This window comes from Ursus americanus, chromosome 16, assembly GCF_024610735.1.
Source record: "Ursus americanus isolate L20-20 chromosome 16, mUrsAme1.1.p, whole genome shotgun sequence".
Lineage (NCBI taxonomy): Eukaryota > Metazoa > Chordata > Mammalia > Carnivora > Ursidae > Ursus > Ursus americanus.
Genome location: NC_142142.1, coordinates 12,100,668 through 12,120,839, shown reverse-complemented (window position 1 = coordinate 12,120,839; position 20,172 = coordinate 12,100,668). Strand labels below are relative to the sequence as shown.

The following is a 20,172-nucleotide window of genomic DNA, read 5'->3' as shown; positions in this document are numbered from 1 at the left end:
GCTGCTTACAGAGAAGGAAGTACTTGAGAGGGGTGAGAGATGTGAGAGGTGGTGGTATCGGTGGACGGAAGTTCACAGAGGTTGAAGGATTATTGGAGGTGAGATACTAGAGTGAGTGAGCTAGATGGAGAGGTTAGTGGTTAGAGGTTTGAGATCATAGAAGACTCTGAGTTACTGGTAATAACAAGCCAAAAGTTGCAGCTGAGGCAGAATAGAAGAAAAATAATTGAAAAGCCTTCAAGTTCAGCCAATGAACTGAGAGGCCAAGACACTGGAAGGATCATCTTTGTGGATACTGAAATCCTTAAGAACTGTAAATGAAATGGTGTAGAAGCTGAGAGTGAGACAGAAACTAAGTTCTTAAAGGACCAGGGGGAATTAAGGGCACTATAGGGTAGAAAACTTCGGTAAGAAGTACCCAGGTGGCAGAGGGCATGGTCTGATGACAGGTTTCTAATGGAGGGAGCAGAGGCAAGCAGCCATGAGGAGAGAGGAACCGGTTCCACCTCTAGGCCCAGGGGTATCAGAGGTGATGTGGAAAAGACAGCTACCATTTCAGAGGGCTGCAGGGGAAGCACTGTCATCTACAGTCTCAACTTCTGACATGTTTAGAGGGCTGGGTGTTTTCACAAATTAATACTCATTTTTCTTGAACCACAGAGTCTCATGAAATAGTAGTTGAAACACAGCTTCATGTTTGAAGACGTAGAGAGTGGCAGAGGGATCATTTTAAAGGGAACAGCCTTTATTTTGTGTTGCCATGACAGGATCCAGGCCTAGTACTGCCAGATCTTTGGGTTTTTTTTCGAGAATCCAGAACTGGATTTTTGTGTGAAAAAGACTAACACTAGCTTTTTATTTACTTATTTTAAAATATTGTGCAGGCCAAATCAACTGCATTTAGCCACTGTCACAATTTTATGAATTTTGCTTTTTAAAATAGAAACTAATATTTTTAAGTCATGAGTCAAAGTCCACAATTCTCAACCTGGCTGCCTTGTGGGGTAGCCTGCCGTCGTTCAGTCCAGTCTGCAGGTGTAAAGGGAGTGACTCTCACAAGCTGATCACCAAGCAGCACTTAAATTACCTGGCAATTTATCAGTTGTTTAATTGATTATTACTCAAACAGATCTGTTCTCACCCCATATTTTTTTACTTTCACTTCTAACCCTGATAATGGAATTTCCTTGGAAGAGAAAACACACTTTACCTTATTTATGGTCAGAACTTTTAATGAAAAGTAGACCTCATACAATAAAAGAAAGCTTCTACTGGAAGAAAACTTAGAGGCTCTTTAAGACCAACAAAACAAAAAACTAGTTAATTTTAAATAAATTTTAACATTATAAAATCTTTAATGTTGCTTCAAAATCTTCAATTTTCCTTTAATCATAATGATGACTGAGAAGATTTTTTGTATTGAAATAGAAGTCTAAATGATATTTGGCTCTTTTGACCCCAGGGCAGCAAACCCCTGTGGACTTAGTTTCCTTATCTGTAAAATGGAGATTAAAAATACATGCCCTACCTACTACATAAGGTAGCTGTTAGGATCAAATGAGAATACGAAAAGCTTACCTCCTGACTTTGTATGGGTGCTTTCTTTTATTCTATTAAGGCATAACAACTTGCCTAAAGCTGGTGAGATTCTCTATTTAGAAAAAATATTTTAGAGTATATTTAAAATTTAGGATATATACATCTACTTCCAGAAGCAACTTTCCTTTTGATAGAAGACACTGCTGATGGTATCATTGTGTGAGGTAGTGGCTGAAATGTATCCTCTTCGGGTCTGTAAGTATGACTGGTCATACTTTGGCTAAAAATCCTGTTCATTCAGGTGGGATTTGATACACACTCTTTCTTTGGTCCTATCACCTCTCTTTCCTTCTCACTCTGTGCTCCTTTTTTCACCAAAATTAATAATTATCACTTGAGATTTATATTTAATGTAATGAGTCTTTTTTTTTTTTTAAAGATTCATTTATTTTTTTTATTTGGAGAGACAGAGAGCTGGGAGAGGGGCAAAGGCAGAGGGAGAGAGAGAATCCCAAGCAGACTCCTCGCTGAGCGTGGAGCCCTACGCGGGGCTCAATCTCATGAGCCTGAGATCATGACCTGAGCCGAAACCAAGAGTCGGACGCTCAACTGACTGAGCCACCCAAGCACCCCTAATGAGTCTTTTCTAGCAGCGTTTAATACACACTCAAAAGAACAAGTCTTAACTGAGAAAGACAGGATATCTCCTTTTCACAGTCATTGGTTTTTTCAAGTTTCAGTGGTGACAACTACAAGGCAGCTTCCTCAGAGGAAGCTAAACATTGATGAGTCCAGTGCAGCCAGTACGTTGAACATGAGGTGATAAAATCTTTAGCACATCCAGCTTGACCGTCCTGTAACTTAGTCTGAGTCTTTTGGAATAGTTATTCCTTTTTATTAGTTGTATGGTTGTTATACAGCCACGGAAGGAAAAAGCTGAACATCAAAATCATCAACAATATACCTGAAAGACAAAATAGAGTAAACTAAAAACAATCTAAGGAAGTTCATAATCACGCAGTGGCTATAATTTTAAGATTACATACCTAGAGATTTGGAAAGCTATGTTTAAAAGAATTAGCTGCATCAATTCTACATGAAACACATGGGTACTTTTTAATATAACATTGTCACATTTTTCCTCAACCATCAATCCTTAAAAACAGTATGAACCTGGTAAAACCAGAAGGATCTAAACAGTGGATTGAAAGGATAAACAGATCTGGAGTTCTAGTTCTGGCTCCATTACTGACTTGCTGAGTGAGAAACGCTGGACTTCGGTCTCCATTTGCTCTTCTCTAAAACATGCCTCAGAGATGTACTGGGAGAGTAAAGCAACTGAAAGCACTCTTGTGCTTTCATTTGGAATCCTCAAACATCGCTTTCTCCCTTCTCTTTTTTTTTTTTTCACCAGTCACAATATTAATAGCTTTTAGAGCAGCATCAAGCAAAATGTCTAAAACAGAACATTTCAGTCAGTGCTGAAATTTTATATCTTAAATAGAAAATATGTGGGTGCCTGGGTGTCACAGTCGGTCAAGCGTCCAACTGTTGATTTCAGCTCACGTCCAAATCTCATGGTCCTCGGATCTGGGATCAAGCCCCATGTTGGGCTCCATGCTCGGTGCAGAGTCTGCTTGAGATTCTCTCTCCCCCTCTCCCTCTGCTCCCTCTGTCCCTCCCCTGGCGTTTTCCCCTCTCTCTCAAAGCCAACATTAAAGATTTTATAATGTTAAAATTTATTTAAAATTAACTAGTTTTTCGTTTTGTTGGTCTTAAAGAGTCTCTAAGTTTTCTTCCAGTAGAAGCTTTCTTTTATTGTATGAGGTCTACTTTTCATTAAAATTTCTGACCATAAATAAGGTTAAGTGTGTTTCTCTTCCAAGGAAATTCCATTATCAGGGTTAGAAGTGAAAGTAAAAAAATATGGGGTGAGAACAGATCTGTTTGAGTAATAATCAATAAACAACTGATAAATTGCTAGGTAATTTAAGTGCTGCTTGGTGATCAGCTTGTGAGAGTCACTCCCTTTACACCTGCAGACTGGACTGAATGATGGCAGGCTACCCAACAAGGCAGCCAGGTTGAGAATCATGGACTTTGACTGAGTCAAGCACAGAGCCTGATGTGGGGCTCGATCCCAGGACCCTGGGATCATGACCTGAGCCGAAGGCAGATGCTTAACTGACTGAGCCACTCAGGTGCCCCTAGAGATTTAATTCTATATGCATTATTATAGTCACATTTCTACTATTTTATTTATTTTTATTTTTTATTTCTTTAAGATTTTATTTATTTATTTGACAGAGAGAGACAGCGAGAGAGGGAACATAAGCAGGGGGAGTGGGTGAGGGAGAAGCAGACTTCCCACTGAGCAGGGAGCCTGATGCAGGGCTCGATCCCAGGACTCTGGGATCATGACGTAAGCCGAAGGCGTATGCTTAACGACTGAGCCACTCAAGCGCTCACTTCTACTATTTTAAATTAATTTGGGGGAGCTGACAGGAGCCATTAGAAAAATTATAATTATCTCTGCTATGAAGAGAAACAAGAAAAACAAGGAGTATGGCTTCCAAGAATAGTTTGCTCCCTGCTTGGCCAAGAAGGGAAAGATACCTTGGGATGACTCTCCTCTGTCTCACTCAGTGGCATCACCCAATGTAGCTTTAACAGGGTTTTGTTTGTTTTGACACTTCATCTTTTATTTAGCTGTTTGAAGGACTCTTGTAAAAATATAATTTCTTTTTTTTTTAAGATTTTATTTTGTTTTTAAGTAGGCTCCATGCCCAGTGTGGAGCACAGTGCAGGGCTTGAACTCATGACCCTAAGATCTAGATCTGAGCTGAGATCAAGAGTTGGACACTTAACCAACTGAGCCACCCAGGTGCCCTGTAAGATTTTATTTTTATTTTTGTTTTTTTAAGATTTTTTTAATTTATTTATTTGACAGAGATAGAGACAGCCATCGAGAGAGGGAACACAAGCAGGGGGAATGGGAGAGGAAGAAGCAGGCTCATAGCAGAGGAGCCTGATGTGGGGCTCTATCCCATTAACGCTGGGATCACGCCCTGAGCCGAAGGCAGACGCTTAACTGCTGTGCCACCCAGGCGCCCCAAGATTTTATTTTTAAGTAATGTCTACACCCAGCATGGGGCTTGAACTCACAACCGCAAAATGAAGAGTTGCATGCTCTACTGAGCCAGCTGGGTGCCTAAATGTATAATTTCTTCTTTTTCCCATCCTTCTTATAGTTTGTATGTAACCTGGATTCATTTGATGCCATTTTTTTTGCCAATGGAAATATAACTTCAATGAATGACAAAATCCAATGCCAAGCTGGAATTCAATGTAATATAAAGTGCCATTTATTCACATATGTCTTTTATCCATATCTATTTAAGGATTCCTGTATTGCTTTTCATTTCTAAACCTCTTAAAGAAGTGTAGGAACAAGCCTCTTTAAACCAAGAGCTATTAAGAAATTTTAGTTAAGTCTATTTGGAAAAAGCTAGGAATTCCTTAGGCCAACAAAGAATCTTTGTATATTTTCAACAAGTCAGTTAGGGCCATTGCTAAAAAATTTCATCTCAATGACATTTTTAAAAGATTTCCTCGAATAGGAAGAAAAGAAATATATACTTTTTTTCTTTGGGTGTTTGGATTGTTTGGGGTTAAGTGGTTCCATAAAATGTTTTGGTAATGGCTACAGGTAATGTTAGCTTCCTGTCTGGACTATACTAACATGAACAGAATGTAGTCTGTTTCCCCACCCTACTATGCTCTGGTCTATATACTTTTAAAAGGGGCAGAAGTGATCGTTCCTCTTTTTTCTATCATGAGACTTTTTTCCAGTATGTTCTTCCAGGAAGAAGTTATTAAGTGATTTAAGCTAGAAAACATTTTGTTTTTTAAAGATTTTTTGAAGTAATTTCTACACCCAGCATGGGGCTTGAACTTACAACCCTGAAATCAAGAATCGCATGTTCCATTGACTGAGCCAGCCAGGTGCCCTTATGACTTTTTGCTTTAAGCAATGTTTTCTCGGGGTGCCTGCCTGGCTCGGTCCATACAGCATGTGACTCTTGATCTCAGAGTGGTGAGTCTGAACCCTGTATTGTGTGTAGAGATTACTTAAAAAAAGAAAAGAAAAGAAAAAAGTCATGGGCATTTTACAAAAAATATCATTCTGATTTTTTTTTCCTTTGAATAATTCTTTTGGAAGTGCGCCAGGGTGGCTCAGTCGGTTAAGCACTGGACTCTTGATTTCAGCTCAGGTCACGATCTTGGGGTTGTGAGATTAAGCCCTGTATCAAGCTCTCCACTGGGCATGGGTTTCTTAAAGCAGTATCATACCGGAAACTGACTACCCTCAATTTTATTTCTTTGAAGAAAATAGTTTAAAGGATACTGCACAAATAAAGTGTTATTTCAGGTATGTTAACTACCTTTTTCATTTTCTTTTTTGTACCTAGTCTGGCTTTGGAAATTGACATGTTACAGTGACATTTCCTATCATTTTAGACACCCTAATCTTGTAATAAAAATTAATAAAAATATGCTTACCTAAAGAAGGAGCGATCCAATATACCATAAAAAATTGAAGGAATGCTTCATCAAAACACTTGAAATGTAGTGAAAGTGCCAAAGCTGGATTAAATACAGCTCCTGTTAGACTTCCTCCTGTAATAGCAGAGTGATACCAAACCATATATTTTACATCTTCTTGTAACTAGAAATAAAGGGATTACTGGATTTGACTACTTTGTTTTAGGTATTTAAGTATTCTTATGCTATAATCTTCCTTTGCAGAATCACCTGGCATATTATAGAATGTAAAAATAGATTATAGATTATAAAGTGCTGGGACATTAAGAGCTTTAATCCAGTGCTTTTCCTATATATTATAGAATGCACGTTGAAAGTTAATCTGTTCTATTATTGCTTCTACAAGTTTATGAAACAGGAGATTTGGTTGCGCATCTTAACATTCACCAATTTAAATGAATAAGTAATAATGAAAATACATTTAAAATGGATTCAATACCCCAGGACCCTCTTGGGCATAAGCATACCTTTGTGTTGAAAACAAAAGTGAAATGGACCAAAGTGTTCTCATTGACTCCATTTTTTACTCGTCAACAGACAGAGCCCTGAAGAAGGGACTGTGAATGTCATGTGAATTATGTCTCAATAAAAAGGCTACAAAAATTTTTAAATAAAAAAAGTGATCTTGTATAGTTGTGAAAGGTCAGCACAAATTCTAACTGTTGATTGCTTTTCAGGATTCATGGTCCCGCTCTGCACCCAGGTTCTCTCTCTGATGTGGAGCCTAGGAGTTTAGTTCTGGCCACACAAGCAAGTAAGGAAAAGCAGAGGTGGCTGGACTTCCTTTCCAATGGTACCAGACCTGTGGCTCAGCTTTTCAGAACACAGCCTAAGAATATTCCTGAGATAGTGACGTTTCTGTTACTTCTTCCGTATAGAAGCTTGGGCATACACATCTGCCTCTGCCTCAGCCACAGAGATATATCCTGAGATCCTCACAAACTTGACCTTAACAATATGCCACTGTAGCATGCTGTCTTCATAAAATGCAGTAAAACTGGAAATTAAGCAATCCTTTCATAAGATTTCATACTTGATAAGCTGAAAACACTGAAGCTGTGTCGAGATGAAGACATTGAGCAGTGAACTAAGCTCACTCCACGGCTAAGAGTTTTTCTAGCACACCGGCCTCACAGCATGATTCATATTCATGTCTCAGCAATTATAAGTGATACCACGTCATGGGCCTTCAGAATCACTCCCGAATAGTCAATCCTGGAATGTTAAACCTGCAACTGCCAGGGACCAACAGAATTGTTTGGCAGGTGGTCATTTCAGTTCAATAAAAAAATTATTGAGCTCCTATATGGTAGACATCACGGGCAAAAGATAAGGACTTCAACAGGTTTTTACAATACAATGTAATATGTGCTATGATAATATAAGTGACCTGTTGTGGTGGTGGTTTTTTTTTTTTTTTAGGCATGTATAAGTAAAAATAGACTGAACCATTGCTCTCATAATTAGTTTACTTTGGTGTTCCCATTAGGCCTTTGCTATTTCCATTAGGTCTAAGAACACTGTCCATCAGTCTTATACCATCCTAAAATTCAAACTACCTCACTTGCCTTACCTTCTAATCCTCTCATCTCCAGTTCTGCTGAGTGTGATATTGGTGGGAAGCTGCTCCTCCCACCTTTCCCTCTTGAATATGGACTGGCTTTGCAACTTGCACTGACAAATGGAATGCAGCAGAAGTGATGCTTCTGAACATGACCAGTGACACTGAGTGAATTCTAGGTTCATGTCTCCGAAAACCCATCAGCTTCCACTTTTTGCTCTCTTGGAACAGTGCCCTGACCATGTAAGTAAGCTGGTCTAGGCTGCTGAAAGATCAAGAGGCCACACGGAGAACTGAGGTATCTTAGATGATAGTTGCCACCAACTTCTGGACACATGAGTGAAGTCACCTTGAATTTTCCAGCCCCACCAACTGTCCAGCTGTATGGTCTTAGAGGAATTTCCCACCTGACCCACAGAATCACGAAAAACTATAAATTATGATTGTAAGCTATAGTTAGCCGATACACGGGGCGCCTGGATGGCTCAGTTGGTTAAGCATCTGCCTTCGGCTCAGGACATGATCTGGGGGGCCTGGGATCAGGCCCTGTGTCAGGCTCTCTGCTCAGCAGGGAGTCTACTTTTCCCTCTGCTCTTCCTCCTGCTTGTGCTCTCTTTCTCTCTTGCTTTCTCTCTAATAAATAGATAAAATCTTTTAAAAAAAAATAGCTGATACAGAAATTCACATCAGGAGTGGGTTCTGTGTCAACACAAGCCCAAGGGGTTCCTGGGTGGTATAGTCGGTTAAGCATCCGACTTTTGGTTTTGGCCTCAGATCATGATCTCAGGGTTTGAGATTGAGTCCCATGTCAGCCTCTGCACTAAGCGTGGAGCCCTTTGGGATTCTCTCTCCCTCTCCCTCTACCCCTCCTACTCATGCACTCTCTCTCTCAAATAAATAAATCTTAAAAAAAAAAAAGCCCAAAACATGTGGCTTTGGCTTTGACATTTTAGATTATGCAGCTCTTTGTTGGGGGCTGTCCTAAGCATTGTAGGATGTTTAGCAGCATCCTTGGTCCTTACCCAGCAGATGCCAGCACATCCATCTTCCCCACCATCGTAACAACCAAAAATGTCTCCACACACTGCTGAATGTCCCCTGGGGTGGGGGTTCTTGTTGAAAACCACTGTTGTAGAGAACTACTGATACTTGTATACAATAGGCATATGCAATGTTGTTTATAGCAGGAAACAACTGGGAAAAGCCTGACTGTCCATAAGAAGCTAAATAAACAAGCTTATTAATTTGGAATAACATTCAGTATTTTGAAATAATGAGAGAAATCTCTTTACTAATTAACATTGGTAGGTCTTCAAGATACCACTGAACTACCAAGAAAAGCAAACTGCAAAAAGTAAGGTATGATACCTTTTATGTTAACATGAATATACTTAACCAATAGTTTCTACAGGGTCTTATCTATATTTATAATAAATCACATAAAAAGTTTGGACGGACACACACACGCATGTACAGAGGACTACCCTGGTGGGAAGACTAGACAGAGAAAGAGAGAGGACAGCATGGGGGATGGCAGTCAAAAGGCGCTTTTGGTCTCACTGGTAGCGTTTCAATTTTTCAAAAAGAATATGTTCATGCATTGTGTAATTAAACGTGAATTATTTAAAAAGTAAGAATCATCCATCAGGCATAGGACTAACAAAATATCTTTGAAAAATATTATTTATTGACATTTGAAGGGGAGAAGACTTAATAATATATGTCCAAGAAGAGATATCAGTGGGAAGACAGAGCTGGTTGATTGTCAAGAGTCTTACAGGATAGCAGGAACTTGGCGAAATTACCACAGTTAAAGACTGTGTCAAAGTCCAAGTCCCAAATATCGCAATTCTGGATGCTCATGTTACTCAATACTCCTAAAGGGCATCGAGTTCTCCGGGACGGAATGACACTAGTTAACATAAGACTCATGTATAAGTCAGAATGTTAACTAGATAATTTAGAGTGGAGGCTAGCCCTTTCCAGTGACTAGAATATTTGTGCCAGGTACTATGCTAAGAAGTTGAAATATGTTATTCTATTCCTCATAACAATCTTAGAGAGACAGTATTATTGTCCATTTTAAAGATGAGGAAATGAGGTCTAAATTAAGTATCTCTTCTAAGGATACAGTACAACTCCAAACCTGCGTACTTAACCACTACATTAATAAATAAATGTTCTGGACCTTTGTTTGAAGTGATTTTTCATTTGTAAATGAGTATTTCATATAGTTATTATATTAAAAGCAAACATATGTAAAGGACTTAGTTCCCTTCTTTGACAAATAATCTTACCTATATTCTTCAGGATTTAGAAGGATATCAAAAACTCCTGAATGGAATAATGAAATGAAGTAAAAATACTACAATTTCTTCAGACAATTTATTAGGCTAATTTTGAAAGCCCTTCGACATAAAATATAAAATGTCCAGATAAATATTATTTTTGCTCCATGATTTTTTAAAGTGAATAGGAGCATTTGATTTGTAACAGGTGACACAATGCTAAGACCTGGTTATATGTTATAATGAATAAAATAATTTTAGTTTCTGTATTCATAAAACTTACTGTCTGTTGGAAGAAGACATCAGAAAACAAATGTATAATTAAAAAGCCCACAAAGGAAATGAACAGGTGCAATAATAAAGACAGCTCACTCAGATGTGTAAAATAACAGATTTTTTTCAATGTCTACCATTGACCCTTGGACAACATGGGTTTGAGATGCTCGGGTCCACTTATATGCAGATTTTTTTTATATAAATACCATACAGTACTGTAAATGTATTTTCTCATGACTTTTTTAACATTTTTTCCCTCTAGCTTACTTTTTTGTAAGAATACGATATATAATGCAAACAACATACAAAATATGTGTTAATCAACTTTTAACAGTAAGGGTTCCAGTCAACAGTAGGCTATTAAGTTTTGGGGGCATCAAAAGTTATACATGGATTTTTGACTATATAGGGGCTCAGTGCCCCTAACTCTGGCATTGTTCAAGGGTCAACTTTAATTAAAAATATATGCCCCTGGGTGGCGCAGTCGGTTGAACGTCCAACTCTTGGTTTCTGCTCAGGTTGTGATCTCAGGGTCCTGAGATCGAGCCCTGCATCGGCTCCACGCTCAGCACAGAATCTGCTAAAGTTTCTCTCTCTCTTCCTCTGCCCCTCCCCACTCTCTAAAATAAATAAATAAATCTTAAAAAAAAAAAAAAAAAGAATGTCATTTTCTCTTACCCTGTTCATTGAACCAAATTCTCTCAAAACCTAAATTAAGGAGATTTGCTTGAAATCTGCATTAATAGTTTTATAGCTCTACCATGTTAATAAATGACATCCTAGCAGGCAACAATGTCAAATCAGCACCAACAGTACCTTAGAAGTTAAAAAAAAAGGCATATCAAAGTAACTTGTAATGAGACTTGACTTAGCTGACCGTTCCCCTGCCTTTCCTCTCCTATCCATTCTTAAATCCTTCCTACAAAAGCCTTACCTCTCTGATATGACAGAAACGCGACCAGTCCCAAGACAGTTCATTCTATCTGGAACAACTCTGGTCCAAAGTTATGACATAACCACAGAAAATAATGCGTTGTTATGGCTTAGTGTATGTAGCATTACCCAAAGTATGTTCTCTGCTACATACTGCTAGACAAAAGGATTCCATAAGTTTGAAAAACTGTTCCACGTCCTTCTTTTGGGGTTTCACAATATATAGCAGCATAGAAAAGGCTCTGTAAAGTCTTAACATTAGAAAATCTGCTTAATCCAGTATTTGCCGGACTTACTTGGCAAAAGAACCCTATTGTAACTTATAGGAATCTTTTTAAATTATGGTAAAGTATATGACATATAACATGCCATTTTAACCATTTTTAAGTGTACATTAAGTGGCATTAATTACATTCACAATGTTCAACTATCACAATTTCCAAAAATTTTCTATCACCCCGAACAGAAACTCTGTACTCTGTACCCATTAAAGAATAAGTCCCTACTCCATGCCCCCTAGCCCCTGGTAGCCTCTATTATACTTTCTGACCCTATGAATTTGCCTATTCTGGATTTTTTTAAAAGATTTTATTTATTTATTTGACAGAGATAGAGACAGCCAGCGAGAGAGGGAACACAAGCAGGGGGAGTGGGAGAGGAAGAAGCAGGCTCCTAGCGGAAGAGCCTGATGTGGGGCTCGATCCCATAACGCCAGGATCACGCCCTGAGCCGAAGGCAGACACTTAACCACTGTGCCACCCAGGCGCCCCAATATTCTGGATTTTTTATATAATGGAGTCCTGCAACATTTGTTCCTTTGTGTCTGGTGAGGTACATCCATGTTGTAGTATTTATCAGAACTTAATTCCCTTTCATGGCTGAATAATGTTCAATTATATGTACATATTTTTGTGGAGTGCAGTGTAGAAATGCTGATAATGAAATGAGAATAAGCTTTAGTGTCAGTTTGAACCATGATTCCAGCACATTCTAGCTCTGTGAGCCTCCCTTTACTTAAAATGGGAGTAATGTATTCATTAGTGAGTTTTCTAAGGATTAACTAAGATAACTCATATAAATTTCCTATGTGCTTATTAGTATATTGCTCAATGAATACTCTTATCTCCCTTACATTGGCAGAAAAGGAAGATAATAATAATTATCAATTTCTGTAAAATAGTAATCCCCAATTGTCTATTAGGCTCTGCCCCGGCAAACAGTCTCCGGTGCTGTCCGATAGTGCACCCACTAGCCATGTGTGGCTGTTGACCACTTGAAATGTAGCTATTGCAACTGAGGAACCGAGTATTTAATTTTAGTTAATTTAAATCCACATGTAGCTAGTGGCTTCCGAAATGGCCAGCACAACTCTGGACAAGAGCAGTGGTTCTCAACTCTGGTTTCATACTGGGATTACCTGGGAAACTTTAAAACACACCATTAATTATATAAGTACAGAGCTAAACTGTGGCATAACTTTTTGCAAGGGATGATTATCTCCATATATTGGGCATGTTTCTGCTTTAGCCCAAACCTAAAACTTTAATAAATAAGCAACTATTCACCAACCCCTCAAATATACATAAATCCTTCCCTCTCTCCTCTACCCTTTATTTCCATCTTTGTCTACACAAAGAATAGTACTAGAACTAATGGATGGAAGATGGCTTGAAAAGTCTTTCATTTTTATCCTGGGAAGTCAAGCAACTGTTTAGAAGCCTTATTTTGAGGTTTACGTCTACTTATAGTTTCACTTTCAGTGGGCAGAAGATAGACGGCCACTACTAATTTCCTTTTATTACATTCCTGCCTCTAAAACATTTTATATAGTCCCAATGAAGCTACTTCATTGCAATCATTTAAAATGATACATTTCATCATTAAACTTTTGTTTTTTTGGATTTCCTTGTCCCCTTAGGATATCCAGGGTATCCACTGCACCTGAGATCTGTCAAAGTAAACCAATGGTTTGCAAGAAATCAACAGATTTCTCGAGTCACCTTTTTAAAAAAGCATCTTTACTGTATGGTGACTAATATAACAAAATAAATATTACTAAAAAAATAAAAAAGCATCTTTAATTTCAAGCAAGTTTTAATTTTAAAACACATCTTTTGTGATAGGCCACTTAAAAGTTCACTTATAACTCAAGATTGATTATTAGGGAAATAAGAAATGACTTTAATTTTATAGAAAAAGAATTAAGAAATAGAACTACCGAATTTCTACTCCTCTTACTATTAACCAGTCATGTAGCCTGTGCTTTAAACTGAAAGGCACTTTTTAAACCCATGATCATTTTTCAGTCAGAGTGTCAGGTTGGCATGAGGAAAGAGGTAGCTGATAAGTTATCTTTCCTCTCTACCATTAAAACAATCCCTTTGTAGGATATTTGAACCCTTGGCAATATTTCACAAGATCTCAGTTTCAGCATAGAAATGGCTCCTGTTGCTGGGGGTTCAAAAAAGCACTGAATGGAGGATCTACATGTCTGCACTATTGGTAAAGACCAGGCTGCAAATGGTTAGAATAATGGGAATACCAATACTGACATCACAGAGGTGTAGGGGTTTCAAACGTATCTTGGTAAAAAGCGCCTCAGGGGGCGCCTGGGTGGCACAGTGGTTAAGCGCCTGCCTTCGGCTCAGGGCGTGATCCCGGGGTTCTGGGATCCAGCCCCACATCAGGCTCCGCTGCTATGAGCCTGCTTCTTCCTCTCCCACTCCCCCTGCTTGTGTTCCGTCTCTCGCTGGCTGTCTCTCTCTCTGTCGAATAAATAAATAAAATCTTTAAAAAAAAAAAAAAACGCCTCAGGTCATAGAGGATCCGGATCTGCCAAGTGTTTTGTGGGAATAACAAACCTGCGTAGACCAAAAAGGTGATGAGTGCTGCCAGCAGGTGGATTCGAAGCTTGGTTCCGATCTCCTGGAAGTGCAGCAAAGCGCTGTGGAAGATAAAGGAGCAGATGGCCTCTGTGATGATCGCTTTAGGCAAGTCGACTTGAATAGGATTCCTGCAAGCGAAGGTCCTCTCGTTGAGGTGATACTTGGTCAGCCCCAGGCTCCACAGGGCGCTTATGCAGTACCTGCTGCACAGGGCACCAATCAGCTGAGCCAACAGCCTAATCGCACCCGTGTCGGGGGACATTCCCCCCAGCAACATCTGCATCATCACGCCGCACGGGTTGCTAGAGGTGCCCACCAGAGTCAAGCCATGCACCAACGAGAAGAAGTAGATTAGCGTCAGCGGCCAGGTGGGGTGCGCGGGTTCTTGCTCGCTCAGCAGTTGCAGCTCGTGGGTGCAGCAGCAGAGCTGGAAGGTGCCCAGAAACTCCAAGACGAAGGTGTGGGCCATCAGGAACCTGTGCAGCGGCTGCCGGGTGACCACGCGGGCCAGCCCCACGAACAGCACGAGCAACAGCATCAGCCCCAGCGAGGTGCAGGTGTCCTGCACTTCGGGCCAGAGGCCCCGCAGCGCCGTCATGGCTCGCTCCTGGCCAGACTAGGCTGCCTGCTTGGCTCAGACAGAGAGAGCGTTGGGGCAGGAGTCCCATGTCCTAAGTCTGCAGCCCCGCCCCCTCCTCACGCCCCGGGGGCGGACCGACTGGAGGAAAGCTGGAGGCCCCTGGGCGTCACGCTGCAGGACTCCTCCCCCCCCTCCCCGGCTCGGAGCTAGGGTGTTGGGACCAGAGCCGGGGAGAGGGGGAGTGGAAGGCCGACAAGAGAGGCTCTGCTAGGGCACCGGCTAAAAGGCCAACGGTCAGCGGGAGAAGGATACGCACACTTCCCCGCCGCCACTCTATGCACTGGAAGCCGGGGCAGGTCGGAGAGGGGGCGGAGGGGCGCCAGGCGCCGAGGCTATTGCGCATGCGCGCGGGGACCCGTGAGCCCTTGCGAGCGGCTCGACCAGGGTCCCCAGGACCCCCGCCCCGGCGCCTAACGGAAAGTTGCGCGTCCGCTGCGAGTTGATACCTGCTTTGAAGGGAAGACATTGAAGGTTTTTCTTCCTCACTCCTAAAACGGTAAAACCGTCCGGCTGGAAACACTCCTAGAGATAATCTCGGCCAACCAGCTCGTTTTTATTAATGGGGCGGCTGAGAAGGCGGGAGGTGACGGAGGTGGAGCGCAGAGGCCAGGGGTGGTTAACGGGAGTAGACTTTGGAATCAAATGAAACCGGGAGTAGACTTTGGAGTCGAACGAACCGGCGTTTGACCTGTGTGAACAAGGGCATGCAACTGGGTTTCATTGAGCTTCGTTTTCTTCACCTGCCTCATACAGTTGTGGGTCATAAACGGCCCACCTCATCGATTTGTTTTAAAAACCATGAAAACACCAGCACAGAGAGCCAAGCATGTAAAAAGTGGTCAGTAAGTGCTAGCTTTAAGTCTGATGATGCCGGAGTCCATGGCTTTTGCCACCGCAGCCCACGCCCCAACAGCTCGCCTCTCTGGGGCTGCCCACTGTGGGCGAGCTGGGAGAGAATGTCAGGGATTCCTCAGACCTTGCCGCCAGCCTGGTTTTGTGCTAATGCCGTAGGTGTCAGGGTTTAGTGTCGGGGGGTGGGCAGGGCTCCAATGCTTCAGCCCTCTGCCACCTCAGTTTTGCCTCCACCGGGCTGTGTTGACCAAGAATCCACATTTCTTGGGGGGGCTGGAGAGAAGAGAGAGAGAACAAAATGAGGGGAATCATTAGCCCGAGCTTCAAGTCATAGAGCATTTGGCAGGTGTTCTTGTTGATTCTCTTCAGCTTTCCTCCCCAATCTCAACTGTCCTTTTATAACTAATGAAAGTTCTCTTTATAGCTCCAAATTTTCTGTGGTGCCAATAGACATTCTCTGAGTTAAAAAATAAATACTTGCACAAAACTCATAAACTATGTAGAGAAATGAAGACCTTTCCTCTTTCCTGTATTGGTGCCTGACCAGAAATTTAGAGTAAATTAAAACTATTTTTTAGTCACTGCTGTCTAAAGAGGTTGCTTTTAAATCAATCCTGTAAGTGTAACCCTTTCATTTTTCCCCTTTACTAAAAGGCACTTGAGAATTAATGTGAATATATTTCATTTACTGCTCTGCTGATGATTTACTTTCACTATCAAGAGCTATGTAGAAAACTTGGTCTTTTGGACTTAGATTAGAAATTTTATTTTATTTTACTTTTTTTACAGTATGATTAGAGATTTTAACATATATTATCATTAAAAAGACTTTGGACATTATTTCAATTAGAGAACAAGAGCAGAATAAATCCAATTAATTACTTTTAATTGAGTTTTTCACATCACATAAGTCAATCTCTATTTTCAGAAACAAGAAATCACGAATCTCCTAATTCCTTCAGCAGAAATGTTTTTTGATATAGGGACAGAGCTGCATCTTGCAATCCCAGATCTCAAAATTCCAATTCCCAAGACCAGTGTCTTCATGAGAAAGAATGACTCTTACACAGGTTGAGAAGATAAGAGTCTGGCTTCCCCTGCAACTTTGGTCCAATTTTAACCACTTTGCTTCTGTCTAGCCAGTACAGAGGTATTCTGGCCAGGAAAAAAACAAACTTATTTTAGAGTGACCAAATAGTTACTAAGGGAAAAATCTTTTCAGAGGAAATTCAGTTGATAAAGACAGAAGAATGATGGATTTAGAAAAATACCTCATTTGTAACCCCTTATGAATTTTAACAGACAATTAATAGATATAAAAACACGGAAGACAGATGGTCGGTTTATAAACTCACTGACTGACCAATTTTACCATCACCCAAAGTGAAACAACTATACATTTTATGCCTCAAGTACAGAGCAACACTTATGCAGTATTTTGCCTAAGAAAAAAGATAAGCTAAATCTAATCAAACATTTATTTTTTAAAAAATATTTTATTTACTTGAGAGAGAGCAGAAAGAGGGAGGGACAGAGGGAGAAGCAGACTCCCCACTGAGCAGGGAGCCCAACATGGGGCTCAATTCCAGGACCCTGGAGCCAAAGGTAGGCGCTTAAACAACTGAGCCACCCAAGTGCCCCTCTAATCAAACACTTAAATGTAACTATCAGTTTACAGGAAATGCAGGGGATAGAAGAACAAGTTAAGTGACACTATATGAAAGCAATCAGTCAAATTCAGATTATGGAATATTCTACAGAACAAATGACTTGGCTTTCTCACAAATCAATGACTCTGTCAGCCAGGGGGCCTAGAAGGTAGGACACACCAGTAGCAATGAGCACACGTAGTGTCCAGATCTTGGTTTCTTTACATTCTGTAATAAAAGGAACCAGGGATCCTTGGAGAAAAGGCTGGTTCAAGGACTGGGGCAGGAAACAGAGGATGAGCCTGGAGCATCTTGCAATGCCAGGAAGTAAAGTCCTAAAATTAAAAAAATAATAATAAAAATTAAAAGATAGAGGTATGTCAAGGGGACATAGGAGACAACTGAAAGCTGGCCAAAACTAGACAATCTGAACAAGATAGAGTAGCACTGGATTATAACTCCAAGTATAGAGTAAATATCCATGAAGTCATACTATTGTACATAAATAATTGAATATGGAGGCTGAGCACAGCTCTTTGCTTGTTAAGTGTGGCCTATGCATATTGACTTCTTTCAAAGAGAATAGTATGGAAAGGTGTGGTGGTGGGAAGATGAGAAAGAGAAATTTTGCCGTGGAGAAACCTGACAAATACTACTTTAGCTAGATGATCAAAGTTAATATCAACAGTGATATCATGTTGACAGTGTGTACCCTTGATAGGGTGTAATGAGAATGGCACTTCTGTGGTTTTTCCTTTCCAAAATACATAACCCCAATATCATCATGAGAAAAACATCAGAGAAATCCCAACTTAGGGACATTCTACAAAATGTCCCTACTGATACTCCTCAAAATTGCCAAAGTCATAAAAAGAGAAGTCTGAGAAACTCATAGCCAAGAGGAGCCTAAGGAGAATATGATGACTAAATGTAATGTAGTGTCTTGGGACACCTGACTGGCTCAGTTGGAGAAGCATGTGACTCTTGATCTCAGGGTTCTGAGTTAAGAGGCTACTTAAAGAAATGCACTTAAAAAAATAATAAATGTAGTGTCTTGGATGGAATCTTTGGACAGCTAAAGGACATTAGATAAAAATTAGGGAAATCTGAATAAAATGGTAACATACTAATATTGGTTCATTAATTATGACATGTTTCATAGTAATGTAAGTTGTTAATAGGGAAACCTGGGGCATGTAGGAACTCTCTGAACTAGGCAACTTTTCTGTAAATCTATAACTTTTTAAAAAAGATATTTATTTATTTATTTAAGAGAGAGCAAGAGAGCGAGTGAGCATGAGAGCAGTGGGGAGGGGCAGAGGCAGAGGTAGAAGCAGACTTCCTTTTAAGCAGGGAGCCCAACGTGGGGCTCGATCTCAGGACCCTGAGATCATGACCTGAGCCAAAGGCAGACGCTTAACTGACTGAGCCATCCGGGTGCCCCTATTTTGTTTTTTAATCTTTAACTAAAATAAAAAGTTTACTAAAAATAAAATGATATCACATACACAGAATAGGAGTTGCTGGGGTTTTTTTGTTTTGTTTTGTTTTTAGTAGAATTGAAATACCAGGTGGTTTCAGTAGAGCCTGAGTTGGCACTGGTGATTCTAGCAATGACAAGAGTTGATGAAAATTGCAACCACTTAGGAAGAAAAGCCTCATCACAGGACCTCTGTGGCCATGGGGCGGGTGCCTGTGGGCACTAGCAACTGCTGAGTGCTTAGGGCAGCCAGCTATCAGAAGCCTATGTATGTGGAATATAAGGAATAGTGCAGAGAACCATAGGGGAAGGGAGGGAAAACTGAATGGGAAGAAATCAGAAAGGGAGGCAAACAATGAGAGACTCTGGACTTTGAGAAACAGAGGATTACAGAAGGGAGAGGGTGGGGGGATGGGGTAACAGGGTGATGAGTATTAAGGAGGGCACATGTTGTGATGAGCACTGGGTGTTATAAGCAACTAATGAATTGTTGAACACTACATCAAAAACTAATGATGTACTATATGTTGGCTAATTGAGCATTAAAAAAAAAAAAAAAGCCTATCTGCCCTTTAAGCCCCAACAGAACAGAGGGGTTTCTTCTGAGAGGTAGAGCTGGAGCAGGCAGGAAGAAAATGGTGGTGAAGACAACTATTCTGTAAGTGTACTTGGGGCTTCACAAAACCATTTGGGAAAAAATAAGGAAGTTTGGCTTTCCTGCAGAGTGAAGCAGAGCCAAAGAATTACTGTTCTGCAACTGTTGGTGCAGTCCTTTATTTACTATGCAGGATGCTGTTGCCTGAAAAACAGGAGGTCTACAGAGTAAGAGAATTTATTGCTAAGTATCTATGAAGCTCTTTAAAATCTGTTAAATATAAAATGTAAACTATAAAAATATATAAAATATACACACATACACACACGCCCCAAATATAATTTAATGACTTGAGTCAAAGAGTGCATTTTTTAAAATATAAAGGTTAAAACTAAGTGAGTACACAGGTGCCAGAAAATCCCTTTCATTATACCTAATCTGTTAGAAATATAAACCTCAACCAACTAGTTTTTCAACTTCCTTTTGTCTTTAATGATGGGACTGGTGGTTTGTACATACGCCTAAATTTCTGCTTTTGAATTTAACTGGACAAACCTGATTCTTACCAGGATTATCAACTCTTTGAATTCTAGCTGTGTAGTACCTCTCTCTGAATTTCACTCCACCCAACTTCTATTTACTGTTCCCTTTCTGGGGCTCAACTGGCTATTTCATCTTTACTCAACTTCTCTTATAGTTGTGTATTATGACTGGCTCTTTTATGTTAAAAGTGAGATTTGCATTTTTTAGTAGGATAATTCTTCCCTTATCTCTAGATGTGAAAAAAATCTAACTGGATCTATCAAGACAGACCTTAACCCCAGAACAAGACTTGTTCAATGAAGGTTATGGACAAAATGACTAATAGG

At 40.2% G+C, this 20,172-nt stretch overlaps 1 protein-coding gene and 1 long non-coding RNA gene across 11 annotated transcripts in view; one reads left to right on the top strand and one right to left on the bottom strand.

The window, feature by feature from the left end:
* Positions 1–1,961: 1,961 nt before the first annotated feature.
* Positions 1,962–14,821, bottom strand: AQP11 (aquaporin 11). Of its 2 annotated transcripts, XM_045816137.2 has the most exons (3): positions 14,064–14,821; positions 6,103–6,219; positions 1,962–2,503 (listed from the first exon to the last, which is right to left on the bottom strand). In XM_045816137.2, exons 1-3 carry the CDS (start codon positions 14,683–14,685, stop codon positions 2,424–2,426), a joined length of 819 nt encoding a protein of 272 aa, XP_045672093.1. In that variant the 5' UTR covers positions 14,686–14,821; the 3' UTR covers positions 1,962–2,423. The 2 variants fall into 2 exon arrangements, with proteins under 2 accessions (XP_045672093.1, XP_045672094.1); XM_045816138.2 differs by lacking the exon at positions 6,103–6,219.
* A 7-nt stretch (positions 14,822–14,828) lies between these two features.
* Positions 14,829–20,172, top strand: part of LOC123804159 (uncharacterized) — a 50,724-nt gene continuing 45,380 nt past the window's right edge. For 2 of the 9 annotated variants that reach the window (XR_015726938.1, XR_015726937.1), the window contains exon 1: positions 14,830–15,223. This is a non-coding gene — a long non-coding RNA (uncharacterized LOC123804159). Of the gene's footprint in view, positions 15,224–20,172 lie in introns of all 9 variants that reach the window. The other 7 variants (XR_006783098.2, XR_006783103.2, XR_006783097.2 and 4 more) reach the window with 5 other exon arrangements.